Below are 18,557 nucleotides of genomic sequence, written 5' to 3'. Positions count from 1 at the left end.
TAAAAGACAACTGAGGATAAACAGAAATAACTAATAATGCCTAACGAGGTTTTTCCTGGCTTAGTTTTGGGTTTTATTTTTTCCTGACAATTACTTTGTAGTAATCCCAGAAATGTTGGTTGGAAGGGACCTCTTAAGATCTAGTCCATCTCCTCTCCCTCCAGACCACTCCTTAAAAGTATGGGGTCGCAGGTAGGGCCAGACATGGAAAGCACCAACCGAAGGTGCCATGGTAGCTTTGGACTCCCTGCATGGACTGGGGACGTGGTTGTCTCCTTTCATAGTGCTCTGCCCAAAGCAGTCGCTCTTCTGCCAGTCCCAGTCTCCAGCTGGCTATTTATGGAGATGGTAATGGCTGGGTTGTTTGTGGTAGGGTGGGAGGAATGCTGTTGATAAAAAATACTGAGTATCTGTTAAATTCAGGGCTGGTTCATACCAACAATGTGGATCAAACACTGTGTTTTGCAAGGTAATCACAGGCAATTTTGTTCTTTTTTTTCCAGTTAGGTGCTCTGTAGACAAGGCGAAGGGGAGGAGGTTAGAGAAGTGTTAGTGGTTGGAAGAGAGCTGATTAACTTACTGTGGTTTATTGCTTAAGTAGCACGCATTCATTTTTTTCTCCTGAAGAAGTGAAGAAATGATCTTGACTCCATCCCAGTCGAATAACAAATTTCATAAAGCTTACAATAATTTGACTGTCACAGCAGTGTCATCCATACACTGGCACATACATTATGATTTACTGTTCTCTTTGTTCCTCTGTTTGCAATTGTAGGCATCCATAATTCATTAATTTCCCTTATAGGAGTGTTTGATGCGTGGAGTGGCCATTCCTCGTGCCCGGTCTGTGTCTCCCACCAGCTGGATTCAGCCAGAAGTAGAGAGAGTGAAAGGTGGAGGCTTTAAGTGGATTGTGCCTGAGAGGAGAAAGGATCAACATAGGAGCAGGCTTTCGAGGTCACTGGATTAATCATCTATCTTGGCAGAGAGGCAGTGTGCCTAATATTTGAAGAGGAAATATTTTAACATAGTAACATCGCTGTCTCTTAAGGAGCTAGGAGGAGAAATCTCAGAAAACTTGCAGTATCTCAGAGGAGGTTTGGGTGGGTTTAATTTGCAGTTGTGCAGCAGAGTGACGTGCACTCACACTGCTGCCTCTCTGCACAACTTATTATCCCACGTTATCCAAACTTTTGCCTCAAATGTTCTTGTTTCCTTTATAATAATTAGGAAAATGCTTTTCCGTTTATAATGGGAGCGCACAATAAAAGTTTATTTTTTTAAAGCAGCAAAAGGACTCCCTGTAAAGGCTGAATTTCAGCAGTAGGGAGTTTTACCTAAACAGAATGAAATGTTTCAGGAAAACACAATAGTCTTCCTGTTGTACTTCAACAGATGTCTCAAGGCAAGTCAATTTATAAACCAACCAGTGTGAGATGGATAAGTAGATAAATAATTGTTGCATACAAAACAGCTTCTGTTTCTTTTCCCTGAAGGGTTTCAGGCCTCTTATATCAGCTTATGCTATATTTCAACATGGACAAAAATAAGTCTGTCTTCTCTTTGAAACCTTTTCAAACTAGCCATCTGCTTTGCCAGTCATATTCAGACCTATACCAATGTTTTTTCAGGGTAGGTAGAGCATGTGAGTTTTCTTTTTTTTTTTTTTTTTTTTTTTTTTTAACTCTTTCTGGTTCTGCTAGTTTATGTTCTCTTTTTTAAATATGTTTATCTCTAAGAATTGTATTAAAAATAAATTTCTGGCAAAACCCAGATGAAACCAAATCAAATGCCAGGTAAATTGTGGAGGGGACACAAGAGAAGAGAAAAATAATTTTTCAGTTATCTTTCATGGCTTCTCCCCCTTACAAAATGGACTTGACAATTGTAATTGTGAGAATAGAATGGTAAGAATCTGTATTCGCTAAATATTGATGGAGAGACGTTTGAAACTCATGAAAAATAAATTAGAAAACAGGTTGGCAGGTATTTTGGCTGGGTGGGTGGCCAGTGATAACTGGTGCAGCGTCAAAGAACAGGGTTCGTTTTGCTGCTAGGATGTTTATTGTAGGAGGGAAGATATTCTCTGCGTTTATTCAGGGACAGCTGCTGACACTGATCTTGGGATAGAGACATCCAGGTCCTAAGACTGTTGCCACAAAACATAGTTTTTCGGTATGTTAACTCTTGAAACGTGAACCACTTAGTGTTTGTTGAAGAAGAACAGATAAGGATGTTTAGGACCGAGATGATGTTACTCCTCTTTCCTCCTCTTCCATGGCTGCAGGTCAACATTCAATGGGAGAAATCTGCTCTGGGCTTCGAGGGTGTAGGAAACTTGAATCTTTCTGCCTGCTGCTGTCCTGCCATCTCCTCAAGTGACAGGGCAGGACCAGCATGGTGCAAGGAGATCCAGTTGCTGGGAGGATTTTATCTGGGGTTTCCAGCCACAGCAGGGGAAAGGAACCTTTCACCTTGCCGCGAGCAGAGCATTTAAGCACTGCCTATGCGGGTGGATGTTGAAGATTTCTTAAACACCATTTAAGAAATAAACACTTGCTATATCACGTAGCGAGATATACTCACTTCTGTAAGTAGTTCTGAATAAAGGCAGGCATCTGCCCGTGTCTAAAACTTGCCTGCTTTCCCTAGTTTAAGTTTTAAGGCTTATGCTTGGTGTTTTACAAACCGAGGTTGTGTCTTGTTGAGTAATTAATGATAACTGAGAAAGGAACAAACAAAAAGCCACGACTGTTTCAAGCAGCAGTAGTTGCAAAAACTTAGATCATCAGCTTATTTTTTAATGCCGGATTATTTTTAGAGAAATACCCATGATATTCAGCAGCCCAAAGGCATTTGGCATCTCATCTTGTTCCTCCTCTTGCACCTGAAGGTGGCATCTGGACATCCTGCTTAGCACAGCATGTCTCATATGCTATTTCTTTCTTGTGTCGTCATTGAAGAGTTTAGGGAGCTGGTGTGTGGATTTAAGTTGTAGGAAGTGCTGACATTCCCATGCAGCTGCTGTCATTGCAGAGCCCTGGTTGTATGCCAGCATTTTCACATGACAATTCTTCTCTGCCATCATACTCAAATATGAAGCTGATTGTCAGCTGGAGACTGTAGGCTGGAAAGTTGGAGGTCAAATCTCCGCTAAAATACAACAGATTTAGGCTGAAATAATGTGTTTTATTAAAGGAAATGCTGCCATATCCAGAAAGTGTATGTGTATTGTAATATTAAATTGGAAAATGTTTGTATGCCTTCTAGAGAGGGACAAAAAAAAAAATGAAATGGGTAACTTGCTTCCAAAAACCAAGGAGCTCAACTCTGAAAGTCACAGGGCTCTCAGCACGATGTCTTGGGGTTATAGTGATGCCAAGGGGCTCCACCTGAGATCAAGACACTGAGATAGGCGCTGCAGGTTTTGATTTCCAGTCAAATGCTTACAGCACAAAACCAACCTGCTCCTCATCTCCCTTCTGAAGTCAGGGCAGTGGGGTAGGGGTTGGAGGAGTTGAGCTGTTTTGCCAGGCTGAATTAAAATGTCAGTCCTTTCGATATTGCTCATTATTTGGAAAAGAGGAAAAATAATAAATACAGCCTTTTGTTTGTTTGTTTTAAGGTTAGGAATTTCTCAGCTATATCCCGCCTAACCCTTTTGCTGGGGTTCAAGGAAAGGCTGAATGCTTTTCGATAGAAATAAGATAACGCTGCATCTGTACTCCTGGAAAGAGAGCGTTCCTATTTCCCATCTGTACGCTTCTATTACTTCCCTTGCACCATCTCTGGCACTCATCCATCCCCTCTGCTGAGCCAGTTCAGGTTACTGAGAGGTTTCTGTTGACACCGCAGAGCACCCAGAGTCCTGCAGTCGGAGCAGAGGCGAGACCTGCGCCTGGGATGGACGTGGGAGCAGGACCACCACTGCTGGGCAGTACTGAGGTGCTGTGTGGCTGCGTTGCTCTGAGCTGTACCTCACGGCTCTTGCATTTTCAGCCTTCCCTTTTCATCCCCAGTAACTGATCTCTGCTTTGATTTCTTGCTCTTTGTTTAGTTCCTCTCAGCTGCTTTGTCCAGGCTCTTTGAGGTTTCTTACTTAGAACCCTCCTGAAAGTTAATTTCTGCCTTGTTACCTGTGGAGAGGAGAAAAGAATAAGGGATGTCAATCTTTACCAAACTGGGATGTGGGCTGTTCTCATGGGTAATGACACAGACTTCATGGATATTCCTTCTATTTCTCTCTATTGGTCTTGTAGTGCTGCAAAGTTACTCCTATATCTAAGGTTCATTTGGCCCTAGTCACTTGAGAAACCAGAAATAGAGAACTAAATAAAAGTTTTCCAGGCCCTGTGCTGATGTTTTCACTAGAACCCCTTTCTATTGAGAACCCCTTTCTCTTGCTGAGGGTTTGGCTTCTCACAATCCCTGTGCTATCGTTCTCTTGCAAGGGATTTATCAACGGCACTGCAAATTTCTCTGCTGCTCCTGTAACCTTACTGTAGGCACGTAACCAAAGCTCGTTGAGGTTTTGGGGGAGAATGCTGTATGTTCGTGGTCTGCAGTAGCTTTAGGGATGTGGGTGTGAGCCCGGCATCCTCTCTGGATGGCAAACACCAAGCGCCCTCGCAGTGATAATGGCTTTCAGTTGGAATTCACTTGACCCACAATTGAACCAGTGACCGGGAGGTGAAAGGCTCAGGCACTGTATCGAATTACGAGTCATCCAAACCTTCTACATCTTTCAAGCTGTTGGTTATAGAAACTGTTCAATTTCTTGAGGTATATGCCATGCCATATGTAGATAATTGGGAATGTTCTGCTAAACTATGGAGCCTGCTGGCTGACCCTGCTGGCTCGTAATCATGTGAGATACAGTCTGTCACTACCAAGAGGTATCAAAGGAATGCCATTTAACCTATTAATCTGGATGCATTTACAGATTCTTCATAATAAAGGTAATTGTATGTTGGTGCCTTTTAAGTCATCAAATTACAGGAATTTTTTGTATACCTGAAAATTCAGTCTCTGTGTTCTTTGTGCACTAGATAATCTTGTGAAGTAGAATGGCTTAATTTCTAACCTTGTTTTACAATGTATGTCTTTTAATCTAACTTCATTTTACAGGAATAACTGTGTTCTTAGGTCTCAAAAAGGTCAGAGTTTTACTGAGAATATCATGATCATTCATGTATATCCTTACCAGTTTCACAAAATAGGATGCAAAGCTTAAATTTTCATCTGCTAGAGATGTATAAATCTAAAGGAATGTCACTGGCTTCTGTTGAAGTTTGCAGAGATTTAGCAGATTGTATCTTGCTTTACAAGGCACATTTAAGTAAATTCTATTATCGTGATGTTCATGTCTGTTTCTGAAAGTGATAGAGAACATGAGTTGTATTTCTTTGTTGTAGTAGTGCATGCCGACCTAATACTGTTGTTTTCTGTCTTTCTAATATTTATGCAGTATTTAACTTGACTAACAATGTGGATTTGGAGAACACCAAAAAGAAAATGGAGCTGTACCAAAAGGATAACAAAGAAGTCATTCAGAAAAACAAGATAAAACTGGTTAGTTTAACTTCTCTCCCTTACAATTTTTGTTCATTAGCTAAAGAATTAAAGGATGTTCAGTGTGGAGCACTTCTGAAGTATCTTAAAAGCAAGTCAAAGCTGAAGGCACTACGCATGCTTCGCTTTGTATTCAAAAAAATATATAATATGCTAATATTCTGTGATACTGATACTTAGTGCTGCTTAAAGAGATGAAATTCATAGTTGAAATGCAATTATCCTTTGTTTTGGAAAGGGCTTAGAAAGAGGGCCGGGCAGTAAAGCCTGCATCTAATACATCACTACTGCACGCGTGCTGGCAGTGTCGTTGGATAATATCCAGGAGAGACCAAGTTCATTCCTACACCAGGACAATCATTCCTTTCTCATCCAAAGGGAAAAGGGAATCCAGACGCAGACATTAGGAAGCTCCCAAGAGAGAGCTGTAAAACTGAAGGAAAGCACAGGTCTGGTTTATGCAAAATTTAAAATGAAAGATGTTGAAACAAACATTCAAATTTTTGTTCAAGAGTTGGTAACAATAACATCAGGAGTACTGTGTACATGATCTGTATGCAAAACACATGGTTCTTTGAAGATATATTCATTACAATATGGCTCAGTTATCATTTTGGTCTTTAAAAATAAACTTGCAAGCATTTCTTTCTGTAAGAAAAGTTTAATCTGTTAAGTATTTTTTCAGTATAAAAATACACATTGTTATCGGTTCTTGAAGGAAAATGTCTGCCCAGAGTGTGACATAACAAGGTTTTGTGTTTGTATTCCAGTTGCACTAAGGACTTGCTTTCAAATCAGTAGGGGTGAAGTCCTCACTCCCCTGAAGTCTGTGGCAAAACTCCCAGTGATTTCTTTAGCACTAGGATTTCACAGGAGGAGATCGGAATCTGAAAAATGTTTGTTTGAACCTCTTCCTTTTAAAGGCAAGGAAATTTCCCTAGGGGTCCATCTCTGATCTGTTATTCCGTGTCTGACGCTGTGCAATGTCCTGTGCTTCAGAGCTTGAAGAGACCTTCCAAATCTTTGGCTACGTCTTGTTTTATGATGTAGGCACAACCTCCAGGGTCACCGTAATAACAGGGTGCTTTGCCTGCAGCCCACCTTCCATTCATCTACCTGACTTGCAGGCAGCCGCACTCACAGCATGATCATACCAAGCAGCACAGCAGTACGCCGTGCCCACCCAAGGCCCCTGGGTCTTTGTTTTCTGTACTGTCTTGTTGTGCTAGAGGCTGACTTGTGGAAGCTGGGCAAGCCTGCATGTCTCCAGATCTCCAGTAAATCTGGATTAATTTCTTTTTGAACAATTGAAACATAATAATAGGCTTGCCACAGTGGATATTTCAAAAACTGCATGATCTTCCCCATAAATTTACCCCTGTCCCAAAAGCTGAAGCTCTTTTTGTCAGGTTCTGGACTGTCTTTACTCCTTGAATAGTAAAAGGTGTCCTAATTCCTAGCCTAAACTTCTTATGGTCAGTCATTATCCCTTCATTCTCGGACTGACAAGTAATTGTGTCCGCTGTAGTGGTTTGCTCCTGAGGGGAAACAGATATTCTCTGTTGCTCTTGGTGCTGTTATTATTTTTTAATAATTTGTCTGTTCCAGTTTGAATTTGGCAGGCAGAAGGGAGCAGAGTTGAAAGCAGCATTATAGCTGAGACCTTAACTGCCTCTTATGAAGTAAGATCATTTTCCCGTCTCTGCTAGAAACACATTGACACGTGTGATCCTACGGTGGTTGGTTTCTGACATGTAGCACTGCCATACAAGAGGTTCAGAATCAGTAGTGATCAAGAAGTGCATCACATCGTCTCCTCTTTTGTTTCTAACTAGTGAATTAATGTCACCAAACCCATTGCCTGTAAGTTATTTTCACCTCTGTTCTATCACTCCTGCTGTCATGAGTGTCGTTCGTTCTTACAAATCCAAATACAAAGCTATTGAACCAGCCACTTCAGGACTTGAACGACTGCTTGTTGCTCTTTCAATACAAGCCTTCGTGATCTTGCTACTTGTGTGCTAACCCATCTGTTAGATCTCTGGGTTTGGTGCCAGACCACGTGGAGAAAAAGTTTAAGTACACAGGTTAATGTAAAAAGCTGCAGAACTCTTGGAGAAAGGGTTCTTGTCATTCTTTTGTATTTATATATAAATAGAAAATGTTATTGTAACAAAATGATGACTAGGTATTGTGTATATTTTAAAAAAAGCCTTGCACACTGATTTTGAAGCCCAGCTTGGCTACAGTTTTTCCAAACTTGTCTTTTCCCTTAAATGACTGCTGTTGTCCCCTCACAGCGTAACTTTGCTTTTGGCTTTTGCACTAGATCTTTAATTTCACCTGCTGCTTTGTTCAATCTTGAAATAGCTTTGTCCAGACACTGTGGTGCGAATGTGTATAAATTTTATTGATTTCACATTATTGAATGTGGCATTTTTTTCTATTTATTTCTTCTCATTTGCTGTTTTGACTTTGTTCCATGCTTCACCAAGATTACCTTCATTTCTTTAGATCTTGAAACTGCCTAGGTTACCTTTAGGCTTGACGCAACCCTTGCTGCCTATTGAGCTCACTTGTTTTTCACTGGTTTATTTGGTCTTCTGTTCAGAAAGAATTTGATCTGACTTCTGATAATTCTTCTGTTATTGCTGTGGTCTGATCTGGCTTAGGTTTGTATATCAGTTTACTTATTCCTGACTACAGTTTTTCTGGACTCTTTTTTTCATGCTAGACATGTTAGCACTTTCCTACATGTTTTCTTTTGTTTTAGTGCAAAGTTCTTTTATACATAATCATGGAAGAGACTTGAATGTCTTATAAGCTCTGAGCTCTTTGTTCTGATGACTGAACTAACTAGATCCCTTAATTCTTCGAAATAACCTCGGTTAACAGCTTGAAGATTTTTGTTTGTTTCCTTTGGTTAAATGCAAAGACAGTGCAGTTTCAGTTGCTCACTGGTTGGTGACCTGTTCACCAGTGTCACTGCTACTCACAGGGTACAGGCATCTTTGGTTGACTCAGGGGCAAGTGATGAGATGTGTCAGCTCTTGCATCCAGGAATAACTGGGCCTCCCTGGGACCCATCAGCTTGATCTGCCTGTTAAAGGGTTGTTTTTCAGCATATTCTGGCTTATATCACATCACTGTGCTTTCTGATATAACTTGGGGTCTTCTAGTAGCAAGAGAAAGATTTTACGAAGCTCTTGGCTGCAATATTATTTTGTTTAAGCTATGTCTATAGATCAATCATCCATTTAAATGTTGTAAAGCTTTAACAATCTGCTCTCTTATTTTGGATTTCCCTTTGTTTCAGTGTTTTTGGAAAGGATGATTTGGGAAAATGTTTTTGTATGTTATTGTTCTGTCCCATCTTACCTGCAAACTAGCATTCTTTTGGTCCTCTATCCAGTACAAAGTTGTTCAGCTTTAATGCTTTTTTATTTTTTTTTCCCCATCCGTGCTTCTGTAGTCTTTGAGCCCTCCTCTTTTTTATTCTACTCAGAGCTCCAAATACAGTCGACCTGATAGTTTACAGGTTAAAAAAGACTTCAGAAGTAAATCCTGAAACGAAACCTCAGTCGCCTTGTCCTAGTAAATTGTTTCTTTTCTACTTCTGTTAGCACACAAGTATTATCCAAGTCGTAGGAAAAATACCTGATTTTTGGGGAATGTGACACATTCACAGTTCATGCTTAAACATGTTGTAGTTCATAAGCTTCTCAATATTGAAAGATATTTTCTTCTACACCAGTGATAACCACGCTGTGTGTTTTGCATACAAGATGCAACTGATCTGGGAGGGTTGATCAGGGACTGTAGCAGAATTATATTTTCTGTCACTTACTTGCAGCTCTTGGGAAATAGGATATGTGGGAGCAATGAGCTAAGATAAGGAAAATCCATTGTCATTCTCTAACGTTTAAAGAATCAAGATCTAGATGGATGCTTTTTCTATTGCAGCAAGGAAAAAAAACAACTTTCTAACTCCTTTTATTGTCCAGTGTAATCATCATCCATAATGACCTTTAAAAGGTAGAATTTGGCTGCTTTCCCATCACTTGGGCTGCCCTAGGTCCTTTGATGGGCAGTAGAGCTGTGGATAAGTAGAGCCCTGTCTGCTCAAGGAGGAAGGCTGCTGTGAGTGAATTTCTAATGTTTCCGTTTCAGACGCGGGAGCAGGAAGAGCTGGAGGAAGCTTTAGAGGTAGAACGACAAGAAAATGAACAAAGGCGACTGCTCGTACAGAAAGAAGAACAACTACAACAGATGATAAAAAGGAAGAATAAACAGGCACTCTTGGATGAACTGGTGAGTAACAAAAATGGAGGCTTTGAATGCTCTGTAGCAGAGCAAATAGCAGGTGTATTTATATTCATTTCTTCCAGTTAACTGTGTAGTTAACACATCTGCCCCTTTCTGTTTCCCTGTCTTGCCCATTTTGTGCTACTATTTGTCACCTATCACTTATTTCAGTGCTACAAAGAACCCTGAATGATTTTGGTAAGCCAAGAACTGGTGTGAGACTGCTTCTGGGATACCACAACTAGTTCTTTGGCTGAATGGAATCATTGTCCAGAATGTCCAATGGTGGTTGGAAATTATAGGGAAAAAACATTCTTGGCTGTTTCAATACAAAATTAATCCAGGGTAAGGTGCCGAAAGGCTTGTTTGGATATTTAGAAGGTTTATTTCATGGTTCTACCAGTTTTATTTATTTTTTTGTTTCTTTCTTTTCTTCAGCTTCCACTGAAGGCTCTTTACTTGTTGCTGTTTTACACGCAGAGGTGTATTTCTGAAGTGTCTTTAGTGAGTGTAACCACTCTACAGTTTACTTAAGAGTTGATATTTCACTGAATATCTGAAGAAGAGCTAGTATAACAGTCTAGATTTCTACCGAGTTTGCCAATATGAAAGCCCCAGGCTTTGACTGTGATCCAGGATGGCTTTGCCCTAGCATAGCTGATACTTTTACTACTCTACCTCCAGCCTGATGTATAATGAATGAGTTCTGCCATGTGTTAGCCCTTGCAACTGCCTACTTCTGTTGCCTTCAGCTGATGACAGTTGCATCTGCTGTGGTAAATGTCTGATCATGGAGTTTGAGGGGGTAGAGAGGAGCTCCAAAGTTGCTTCAGGCATAATGTGAAGTTTGAGCACTGTTTGCTTGTTAAGCAGCCCTGAATTGCTGTGGCCGACAGTCTGGTGTGTCTGTGAAGCAAAGCAGTAATCAGGAGCTGCTCCATGAGCTCAATCACCTCTGCAGTGATTGAGCTCATGGGAGCACAATAAAAAAAAAAAAAGGGACAGGATTCTCAGTTAATTGGACATTAATCAACTCTTTCAGTCAGAGGACCTAAATAATAGGTTGGGTATGGAACTTAGCTACTTCTGGAAACGGTCTTAATCTTGTTTTTGGCTTAATTTGCTACTGATTCTGCATTTGAAGTGCAATGATGTGTGGCTATAGAGAAGCCCAGTGAAGACTTGTTCTTTAAACAAGACTCACATCTCAGGGTTTTTTTGTGTGTGTATCGACATACACATGCACACATGTTCTAACACCCGCGATAGCAGTTGGTGTATAACACTGAGGCAAATCAGAACAAATTATGTGTGCATGTAGTTACACAGTGTGCAGTTTTGTCAGTATGTGGTTTAAAGCTGCATGGCAGATGTTAATTCAGAATTTCTCCTATTGCAGTTTACCTCATAACATTAATTCCTACTTTGTATTCTCAGTTCTCATTCAGTTTGTAGATGCTCTCTTACTTTCCCAGAAAAAGCAGAGTTCCTCTTTGAACCACAGCAGAAGGCACTGACTTGAAGAGAGAGCATTGATGTGCAGTTCAGGAGTTTCTGGAGCTCTCCTGAAGAGCTGTCACTTTCAAAGCCAGGAGACTTGGCAACATTTCATTGGTTTTGTTGAAAGGAGCTGGTGTTACATACTTTGTAGACAGAAGCAGAGATAAGTAGAAGGGTTCCTTGAGAATCTTTCAAGTCTGTAACTTTTTATCCAGCAGTCTCTTTTCACTTTCAAGGTGCTTACAACCCACATAATTAGGAATAGTTTAAGTAATGGATCAATTCATAAAAGCTGCCCTATGAACGCGTATTTAATGTCTCAGAAAAGGGATTTTGAACTGGTTTCTGACTAACTTCAATCCTGCTCTAAAACACACTCTTAATTTACTAGACATCAGTGTTGTTCTTTGACACAGCAGTTGGTGTTACTGGAAACCTGCTTCACCAGATGGCTTGGGGAAAGAATGGTTATAAATAATCCTTAAAACATGACCAAAATAGGTAGTTTTAACTGTGATTGCATATGTATTGCTATTAAAACATGTCTTAATATTCTAAAAATCTACAGAAAGGTGATTTTAAAGGCTGAGGAAGGAAACTGGGCAATTTTAAGTTATGTTTCTGTTTATGAAGGAGCACTGTCACCTTAGATTTGGGCCTAAACTTGTTTTGTAATACTAAAGGTTTATAAAACCAGCACTGAAGTGTTTGTACAATGACTTACAAAGTCTCTGGAAAACCAGCAGTTGTTAAACAAATAAACATTTCCTATGGTCTCTTAAATCCCTCTAATGCTGTGCTACAAATCTGAAAATGAAGCTGATTGTAAGTAAAGCTGAAATGTGTGCTCTCTTTGAGAAACGCAGCAAAAGCAAGTGCGAGAGGGAGCAATGGAAGGAATTACAGTTTAAAAATCTCCCATCTCTGCCTGCTGGTACTGTACCAAAACCACAAGGACTAAGTTCTGGCTGCAGTGGTACCATGATACCAGGGGCAAAAGCAGTGGCTTGGCAGGGTTATGGGTACAGAAGAAGGTGGGAAAGCCAACGTTTCACCTTTAGATTTGAAATCATCTCTTTTGCATGCATCACCTGGTGTTTGGAACCTGCAGCCATTGTGACCAGCTCTTTGGTGATTTTTTTTCATTTTTTTTTTTTTCCCCATACTGGGCATTAAGAGAAAAGAGAGGGGAAAAGGCGCAGAAATGTTTGGTGTTTAGGATGTCATGCAGCAGGCTGTGGATGGATAATGGGCAGCCTAGAGAAGGAGCTCAGTAGGACTTGCAGAAAGGCTTGGCCTCGAGGCCCAGGCTCCAAGAGCTTGGCTGGGAAGGAAAGGGAAGGCCAGTGGGACGTGCTAGAAAGGTAAGCAAGGCTTTCAGGCTACTGGAAGAGTGATCAGGTGCTTTTGCTCCCAGTCCTACCCTGTTACCTCTTGTCCATTTTGCCTCCTGCTGCTCAGTTAAGCAGATTTTATGTTGCCTTCATTATAAGTGACCCCTTTTACAATATAACCTCCCACTTGAAAAGCCCGGCACCTTGTTGTAATTTAGACTCGCAGTCTCAAATGTATTTTACGTTTTATTGCAAGGGATGTGTGGTTTATTTTATTTTGTAACTCTCTAAAGGTGGGCAATAAGGGCTTAGTAAAACATTAAAACACTTCCTTTATTTACTGTATAAACTCATCTGTATACAAAGGGTTACAGAACTGCTCTTAGGTGTCTTCTGTGTTGTGGGACTAACCTCTGTGAGAGCCTCTGCTTCCCAGGTAGGAGCAAAATGGCACTGCAGCACTTGACAAAGAGGCAGCTTTTCCCTGGGCCATGGCTTAGCTTGGGAACAAACAAAGGGCAGGGTGCCTTAAAGATGTCAAGTGTCCCCATTTTTGCCAGAACCTCAGGGTTCTTGAGAGAAATCTTTCAGAAATGTTTGTGTGTAAGTGGCTTTGTTCGTGCCGTTACACGGTTTGTTTTCCCATACCGAAAACTGCCGGTATGGATAAATGCTTACAGGATTGGATCTTTGATTTCTGTTTCTGTGTTAATAGTTAACAGAAGGACTATGTGCATATTAGAAAGGACAAACAATCGTGAATGTGGTGGCTTGCTGGCACGGTGTTGATTTCCCACAGTTGTGTAATCTGGTTGCCGACCATTGTGTTAATGCAAAACTGTTGAGAAGTTTGTACAAAAACCGGCTTCCTTTAGTTATTGTGCTGGAAATGCAGTGAATGTTTAAGGGATATGAGAGGGTCAAATAAACCAGAGAATAATTCCCACTCTTCAGAGTATTAAATCTGAAATTTCAAAGAAACCAGCATCCTTAAACTGTGCTGCCAGCAGGCAGCACATAGGGTCTGCCTGGTTCTTATGGACATGTACAGTGTTGTGAAGACACAGACTGTCAACTAACGTGTTTGTTGTCCAAACTTTCTCTCTGTTGTGCAGTAATCAGGTCAGTAGTTTTAGGTTTTTAAACACCCTTCACATGGGAACTGCATAAGTTTCAGTAGGACCCCTTATCTTGCATTATTGGTCATTCTGGATCAAAACCCATGAGATTTTTCTGCTTTTTAGTGTTTCAATCTAGTCGTAAGACAAAATGAGTGAAAAAAAAACACACAACAATAACATGGAAAGAGGAGTGAGAGTGTTGGGCAAAGTAGGTGTAAAGCATAACCAAGCTTTGTGATGACTCTGGGAGATTTTTCCAGGATACTATGAGAACAGCAAGGCATCTCATGGCATCAAAACTCCTAACTCCTTCCTCCAAACTGTTTTAAGTTAATAAATAAATCCCAGTGCAGTAGATTACAGTGTGGTTGGTTTTGGTGAGTAGCAAATATGATTCATAGTTCAGTATTTGCTTGGTTTGAGTGCCTTATGACAAACTCTGCGCTACAGATCTCCGGGCATAACCATGCTGAACTTCTTTGCTCTCAACTTTACTTTTGTTCTAGCTAGGAAATCTAGAGGAATTCAGCATGCATGTGGACAGTCATGTTAGTTTATTAGCAAACTACCTGGCCAATAATTTTCTGACTCTCTCAAGAATGTAGGACGTAGATGTATGTTAATAATCATTCTGTTGTAGCCTAAACACGGGAGTTTTAGCAGTTAATTTGCTTAACTATTCATTTTATTACTTTTATATATTTTAAAAAAATTGGCTGGCTTCCCTAAAAATAAGTTGGTGAAGGAGAAAATAAATATGCTGTTGGTTGCACTTACAATAGTGCCATTGTGCAAAGCAGAGCAAGGATCATTTCCAAACGGCCTCAGGTGAAATCTAATGGGAAACAATTTCAAACTGGTCTGAGTTCATTGGTAGAAAGAATGTGTCTTAGATAAACATCTGATCCAAGTTATACTACTTTGTATTATTCCTTCTCTGATTAACTTTTAATTTCTTTTTATAATTTTAATAAATATAGTTGCGTTGGCTAGTTGGAATAAGGAGCCTGTTATATCGTCTTTAATGTGGATTCTATAAAAATGGTTGTTTGCAGGTTACTCTGATTTATGGGGTTACTGCAGCTTTTTCTTATTACTGAAAATGATCGCTTTCTGTAAACTGTTTTTCATACAGAGGATACTCAGTATTACACTTCGCTGCTAGTGATGGCCTTTCAGACACAACTTACGGTTTTCAAGTAGATGCAGCATTAATTTGTGTTTAGTTTGTTTTAGCATTCAGCTTTGTTATTCGTGTGCTTACAGGAGAGCTCCAGCCTTCCTGCTTCGCTGCTTTTAGCTCAGCATAAGGACAGATCTACTCAGCTAGAAATGCAACTGGAAAAACCCAAACCTGTCAAACCAGTCACGTTTTCCACTGGCATCAAAATGGTAAGACCTGCTTCTTTCTTTCTTTTTTTTTTTTTTTTTTTGAACGCCTTTCAAAAGAGCCAAGATTTCCTAACACGAAACTTAGAGGTTATTTAAACCTGAGTTGCATATTATGTGAAACAGATGAATTTCTAATTATATAATTGAAAGAGAACAGTCAAAATATTTCATCATTCTGCTACTTAGAATGTATGAAACCTTTTTTTTGCCCCAAAACAAGCTATACCTCTTTCCCAGCAAAGTGGTGCTGTACTTTGAATGCTTTTGTCTATCATTTGTGTTACATCTTTGGAAGCTGAAATTTTGGTAGCTCAGGACAAGACTGCACTCTTTTTACGTTTACTTTGAGCACTGAAATAGTCCGAGTGTGAGACAAACAATGTGGAAATGGTTAAGGATGCTGTTTTCATTGCCGTTGGAATCTAGGAAGCTACAAGTATTTTTTTCAAATGTGTTACTTCTGTAGTGACAGCTAAAGATCTGTCAGCTTTCCTGTTTTTTTTTTTATTGTGATATGGTACAAGTACATATGAGCTGGTGCGTGGAAATGTTTAAAAATAAAAATAATAATAAAATTCGAATTTTATATGGGTGGCTGAGCTGGGAGTGGGAATTACTACTCTTTTTTTTGCACCTAATTTGTCCCCTGCTTTAAAAAAAAAAAAAAATCCCTGTACTTTTCTTAGACCTTATATGTTAGACTTGATAATGCTAAATGGTGTCTTGAAAACGACCAACATTCCCTACCTCCCCTAACAAACCAGAAAGTAAACGAAGCAAAAACCTCTGTATCAAACCAGTCTCCCATCAATTAATCAATTTGATTTGTCAGAGATATCTGTGCTGTGTTCATTGCGTCTGTTTCCTCCGAAGAGCTTACAATATAATAGCATTTGCAGCTTGCTTTTCCAAAAGTAGTGTCAGCTCTTGCAAACTTGTGCAGATTTTTCTCTTACGATTCTGTATTACAAATCATATCTTCTTACTTTTTCTTTCTTTCTTTTTTTTTTTTTCTGTGACATTTACTAGACAGAAAGTGTTAGGTGTTCAGCTTAAAAAGTATTCTAACTGAATGCCTCCACTTTATCTAGCTGTTAGAATATATTCTTAGATTTTTTTTAAAAGCTTTTGGTCTTTCTAGCTTAGTTTGGAGGGCTAAGTTAAGCTTCCATGTAGCTTATGCTGCACAATGAGGACAGTGGAAATACTTTCCATTGCATTTGTAAATGGATTTTCAATAGCATTGTGTAGTAGCAAATATTTTAAATCTGCAGACTGGAATAAACTTCATTCAAAAAACATGAAAGACTTGGACGAGGAGATCTCTAGCATCATGACATTTAAATCTTAGTATTTGGAATAAGTGGAGGTACTCCAGGTAACTGATCATTGCTTTATTGGTGTTCAGAAGGTGTGAGTAGAAGACCAAGTTTATTTATTCTGTCCCAGATGAACAAACAACCCTCTTCTACTGACCACTGTCTTGGATTAAAATGACAAAAAAAAAGAAAGCTTGAACATTTAAGGTTAGGACTATTTGAAGATTGTGACAAGTGTCTTAAGGAAGATGGATTAGCAAAATTGATTTTGCAGAGATAAACTTACAGGTTTGGTTGAGAATGACGACTCTCTCCATATTTTCTTTATAGGGTGCTTGATTTAATTATCACCTGACATTGTTTTTTAGAATTTTATAGAAATGACATTATATATTAATTACCTGGCTACATTGTAATTCCTAAAGTAGTGACTGGTTACCACGGCATGGGAATACTTCTGTGGGTAAGTACAGAAGGGACACGGAAGGACACGGTTCAGTGTTTGGAAGCAGATGCTGAATTTCTGTGGATGACATGGAAGCTGGCGCTTTACAGGCCGTTTCTGAAAGGCTGGCCTCCTTTGAATGAAATGTTTTAATATGGCTAAATGCAAAATTATAAATAGAATAATAAATAATGGGCTCCGTGAGAAGGATTTGGAATTTTAGCTAAGCACGTAAATGAATTTGACCCTCAACCACAGCATGTGTGTAAGTCTTGGATATATAAATAGTAGTGCAGCAAATAGGAAGGGACTGCTGAAGGCAGCGTTGGAGAGACTCGTGCACTGAAGCGCTCTGCTGACTGCATTTCGAAAGGGAAAAACGTAAAGACAACTAAAAGCAATGAAGGTTCATCCAAAGGTGGTAGGATGGGCTTTGTACTGCGTTCTGCCTCTGGTTCATGAGAAGGTTAAGATATGACTCAATGTACATTAAGTACCTCCTCAATGCAGAAAATGCCAGGTCTGAGCAGCACAACAGCAAATGGAGCAAGAACCAGCAACCTTAGCTAAACAAATAGGAACTGAGGGAACAAACGAGACCTTAAAGTTCACAATGTTCCAGTGGTTAGCTGGCCCCACTGTTAGAATTGACAGTGGAATGTGATGAAATCTCTAATTCTTGATGGTTTCAGATCAGGACTGGGATGCCTTTTGGAAAGTTACTGTAGTTGAATGCAAGTTGTTCAGCTCAGAATGGGGTTTTGTGAAAATCACCAGTGCTCATCATGTAAGATTTAGTGTGGTTCCTGACCTAGTGACAGTGTTGGATGAATTCCTACCTTGAGGCTCACCTTATGAAATACTTAATATGTTCCAATTGATTTTTTTTTCTAAAATGCTGAGATGCACGGTCCCTCTGCGTTGTTTAATTGTACACATGAAATAGGTGGAGCTGGTAGAGCTTTTGTTGTGCTGCTCGTCATGGGCAGCACCTCGTGGTGCTCTAGCTTTGTTCCTCTAAGCCATGGGGTTTGCACTGCTTATTGGTGGGGCAGCTTTAGGGTAGTATTGTGATATATGTATATATATAAAGTTCTAATTAATGCTCTGTTTGGCTCTACAGTTGTGCAAACAAAGTATTGTTTCTGTGCGAATTCTCTTCTGGGCTCACCAGTAAAGAGTTTTGGCATCATGCAGATGGTACACAACCACGTACATTCTTCCCCAGTGTGTTTATTTTTTCCTAGTAGTTTGGCTGCTGACCTTTTCTGGTGGATGTTGTCCTTAATTGTGTTCAGAAGAAGGGAATCCAGATAAAGTTAGCCGAGATGCTGGCAGATCCGGAGCTCGTGTTTACACAAAGGCTTTACATGCCAGTTGTGGCAGTCCTTGTTTTTTTTCAGCTTGAACACGAGTGGTTTTCCTGGGATGGTCTTGGTCAGAGGTGCTCTTCTGCCTGACTGATAATTGGACAAGTTTCTCCGTTTCTGGATTAAGAGGCATGCCCATTCTAGTCTCCCCGGCAAAGCTCAAGGAAGTTGGCTCATCTGAGGTGCCGTGTGAGTGCTGT

At 40.0% G+C, this 18,557-nt stretch overlaps 1 protein-coding gene across 1 annotated transcript in view; it reads left to right on the top strand.

The window, feature by feature from the left end:
- MNAT1 (MNAT1 component of CDK activating kinase) overlaps positions 1–18,557 on the top strand; it is a 120,386-nt gene that overhangs the window by 39,662 nt on the left and 62,167 nt on the right. The window contains exons 4-6 of the mRNA XM_084520886.1: positions 5,468–5,571; positions 9,742–9,882; positions 15,098–15,223. Coding sequence (XP_084377012.1) covers positions 5,468–5,571; positions 9,742–9,882; positions 15,098–15,223 — 371 coding nt within the window. The remainder of the gene's footprint in view (positions 1–5,467; positions 5,572–9,741; positions 9,883–15,097; positions 15,224–18,557) is intronic.

This window comes from Aythya ferina (assembly GCF_964211825.1).
Source record: "Aythya ferina genome assembly, chromosome: 5".
NCBI lineage: Eukaryota > Metazoa > Chordata > Aves > Anseriformes > Anatidae > Aythya > Aythya ferina.
This window is presented reverse-complemented; position numbering and strand designations above follow the sequence as displayed.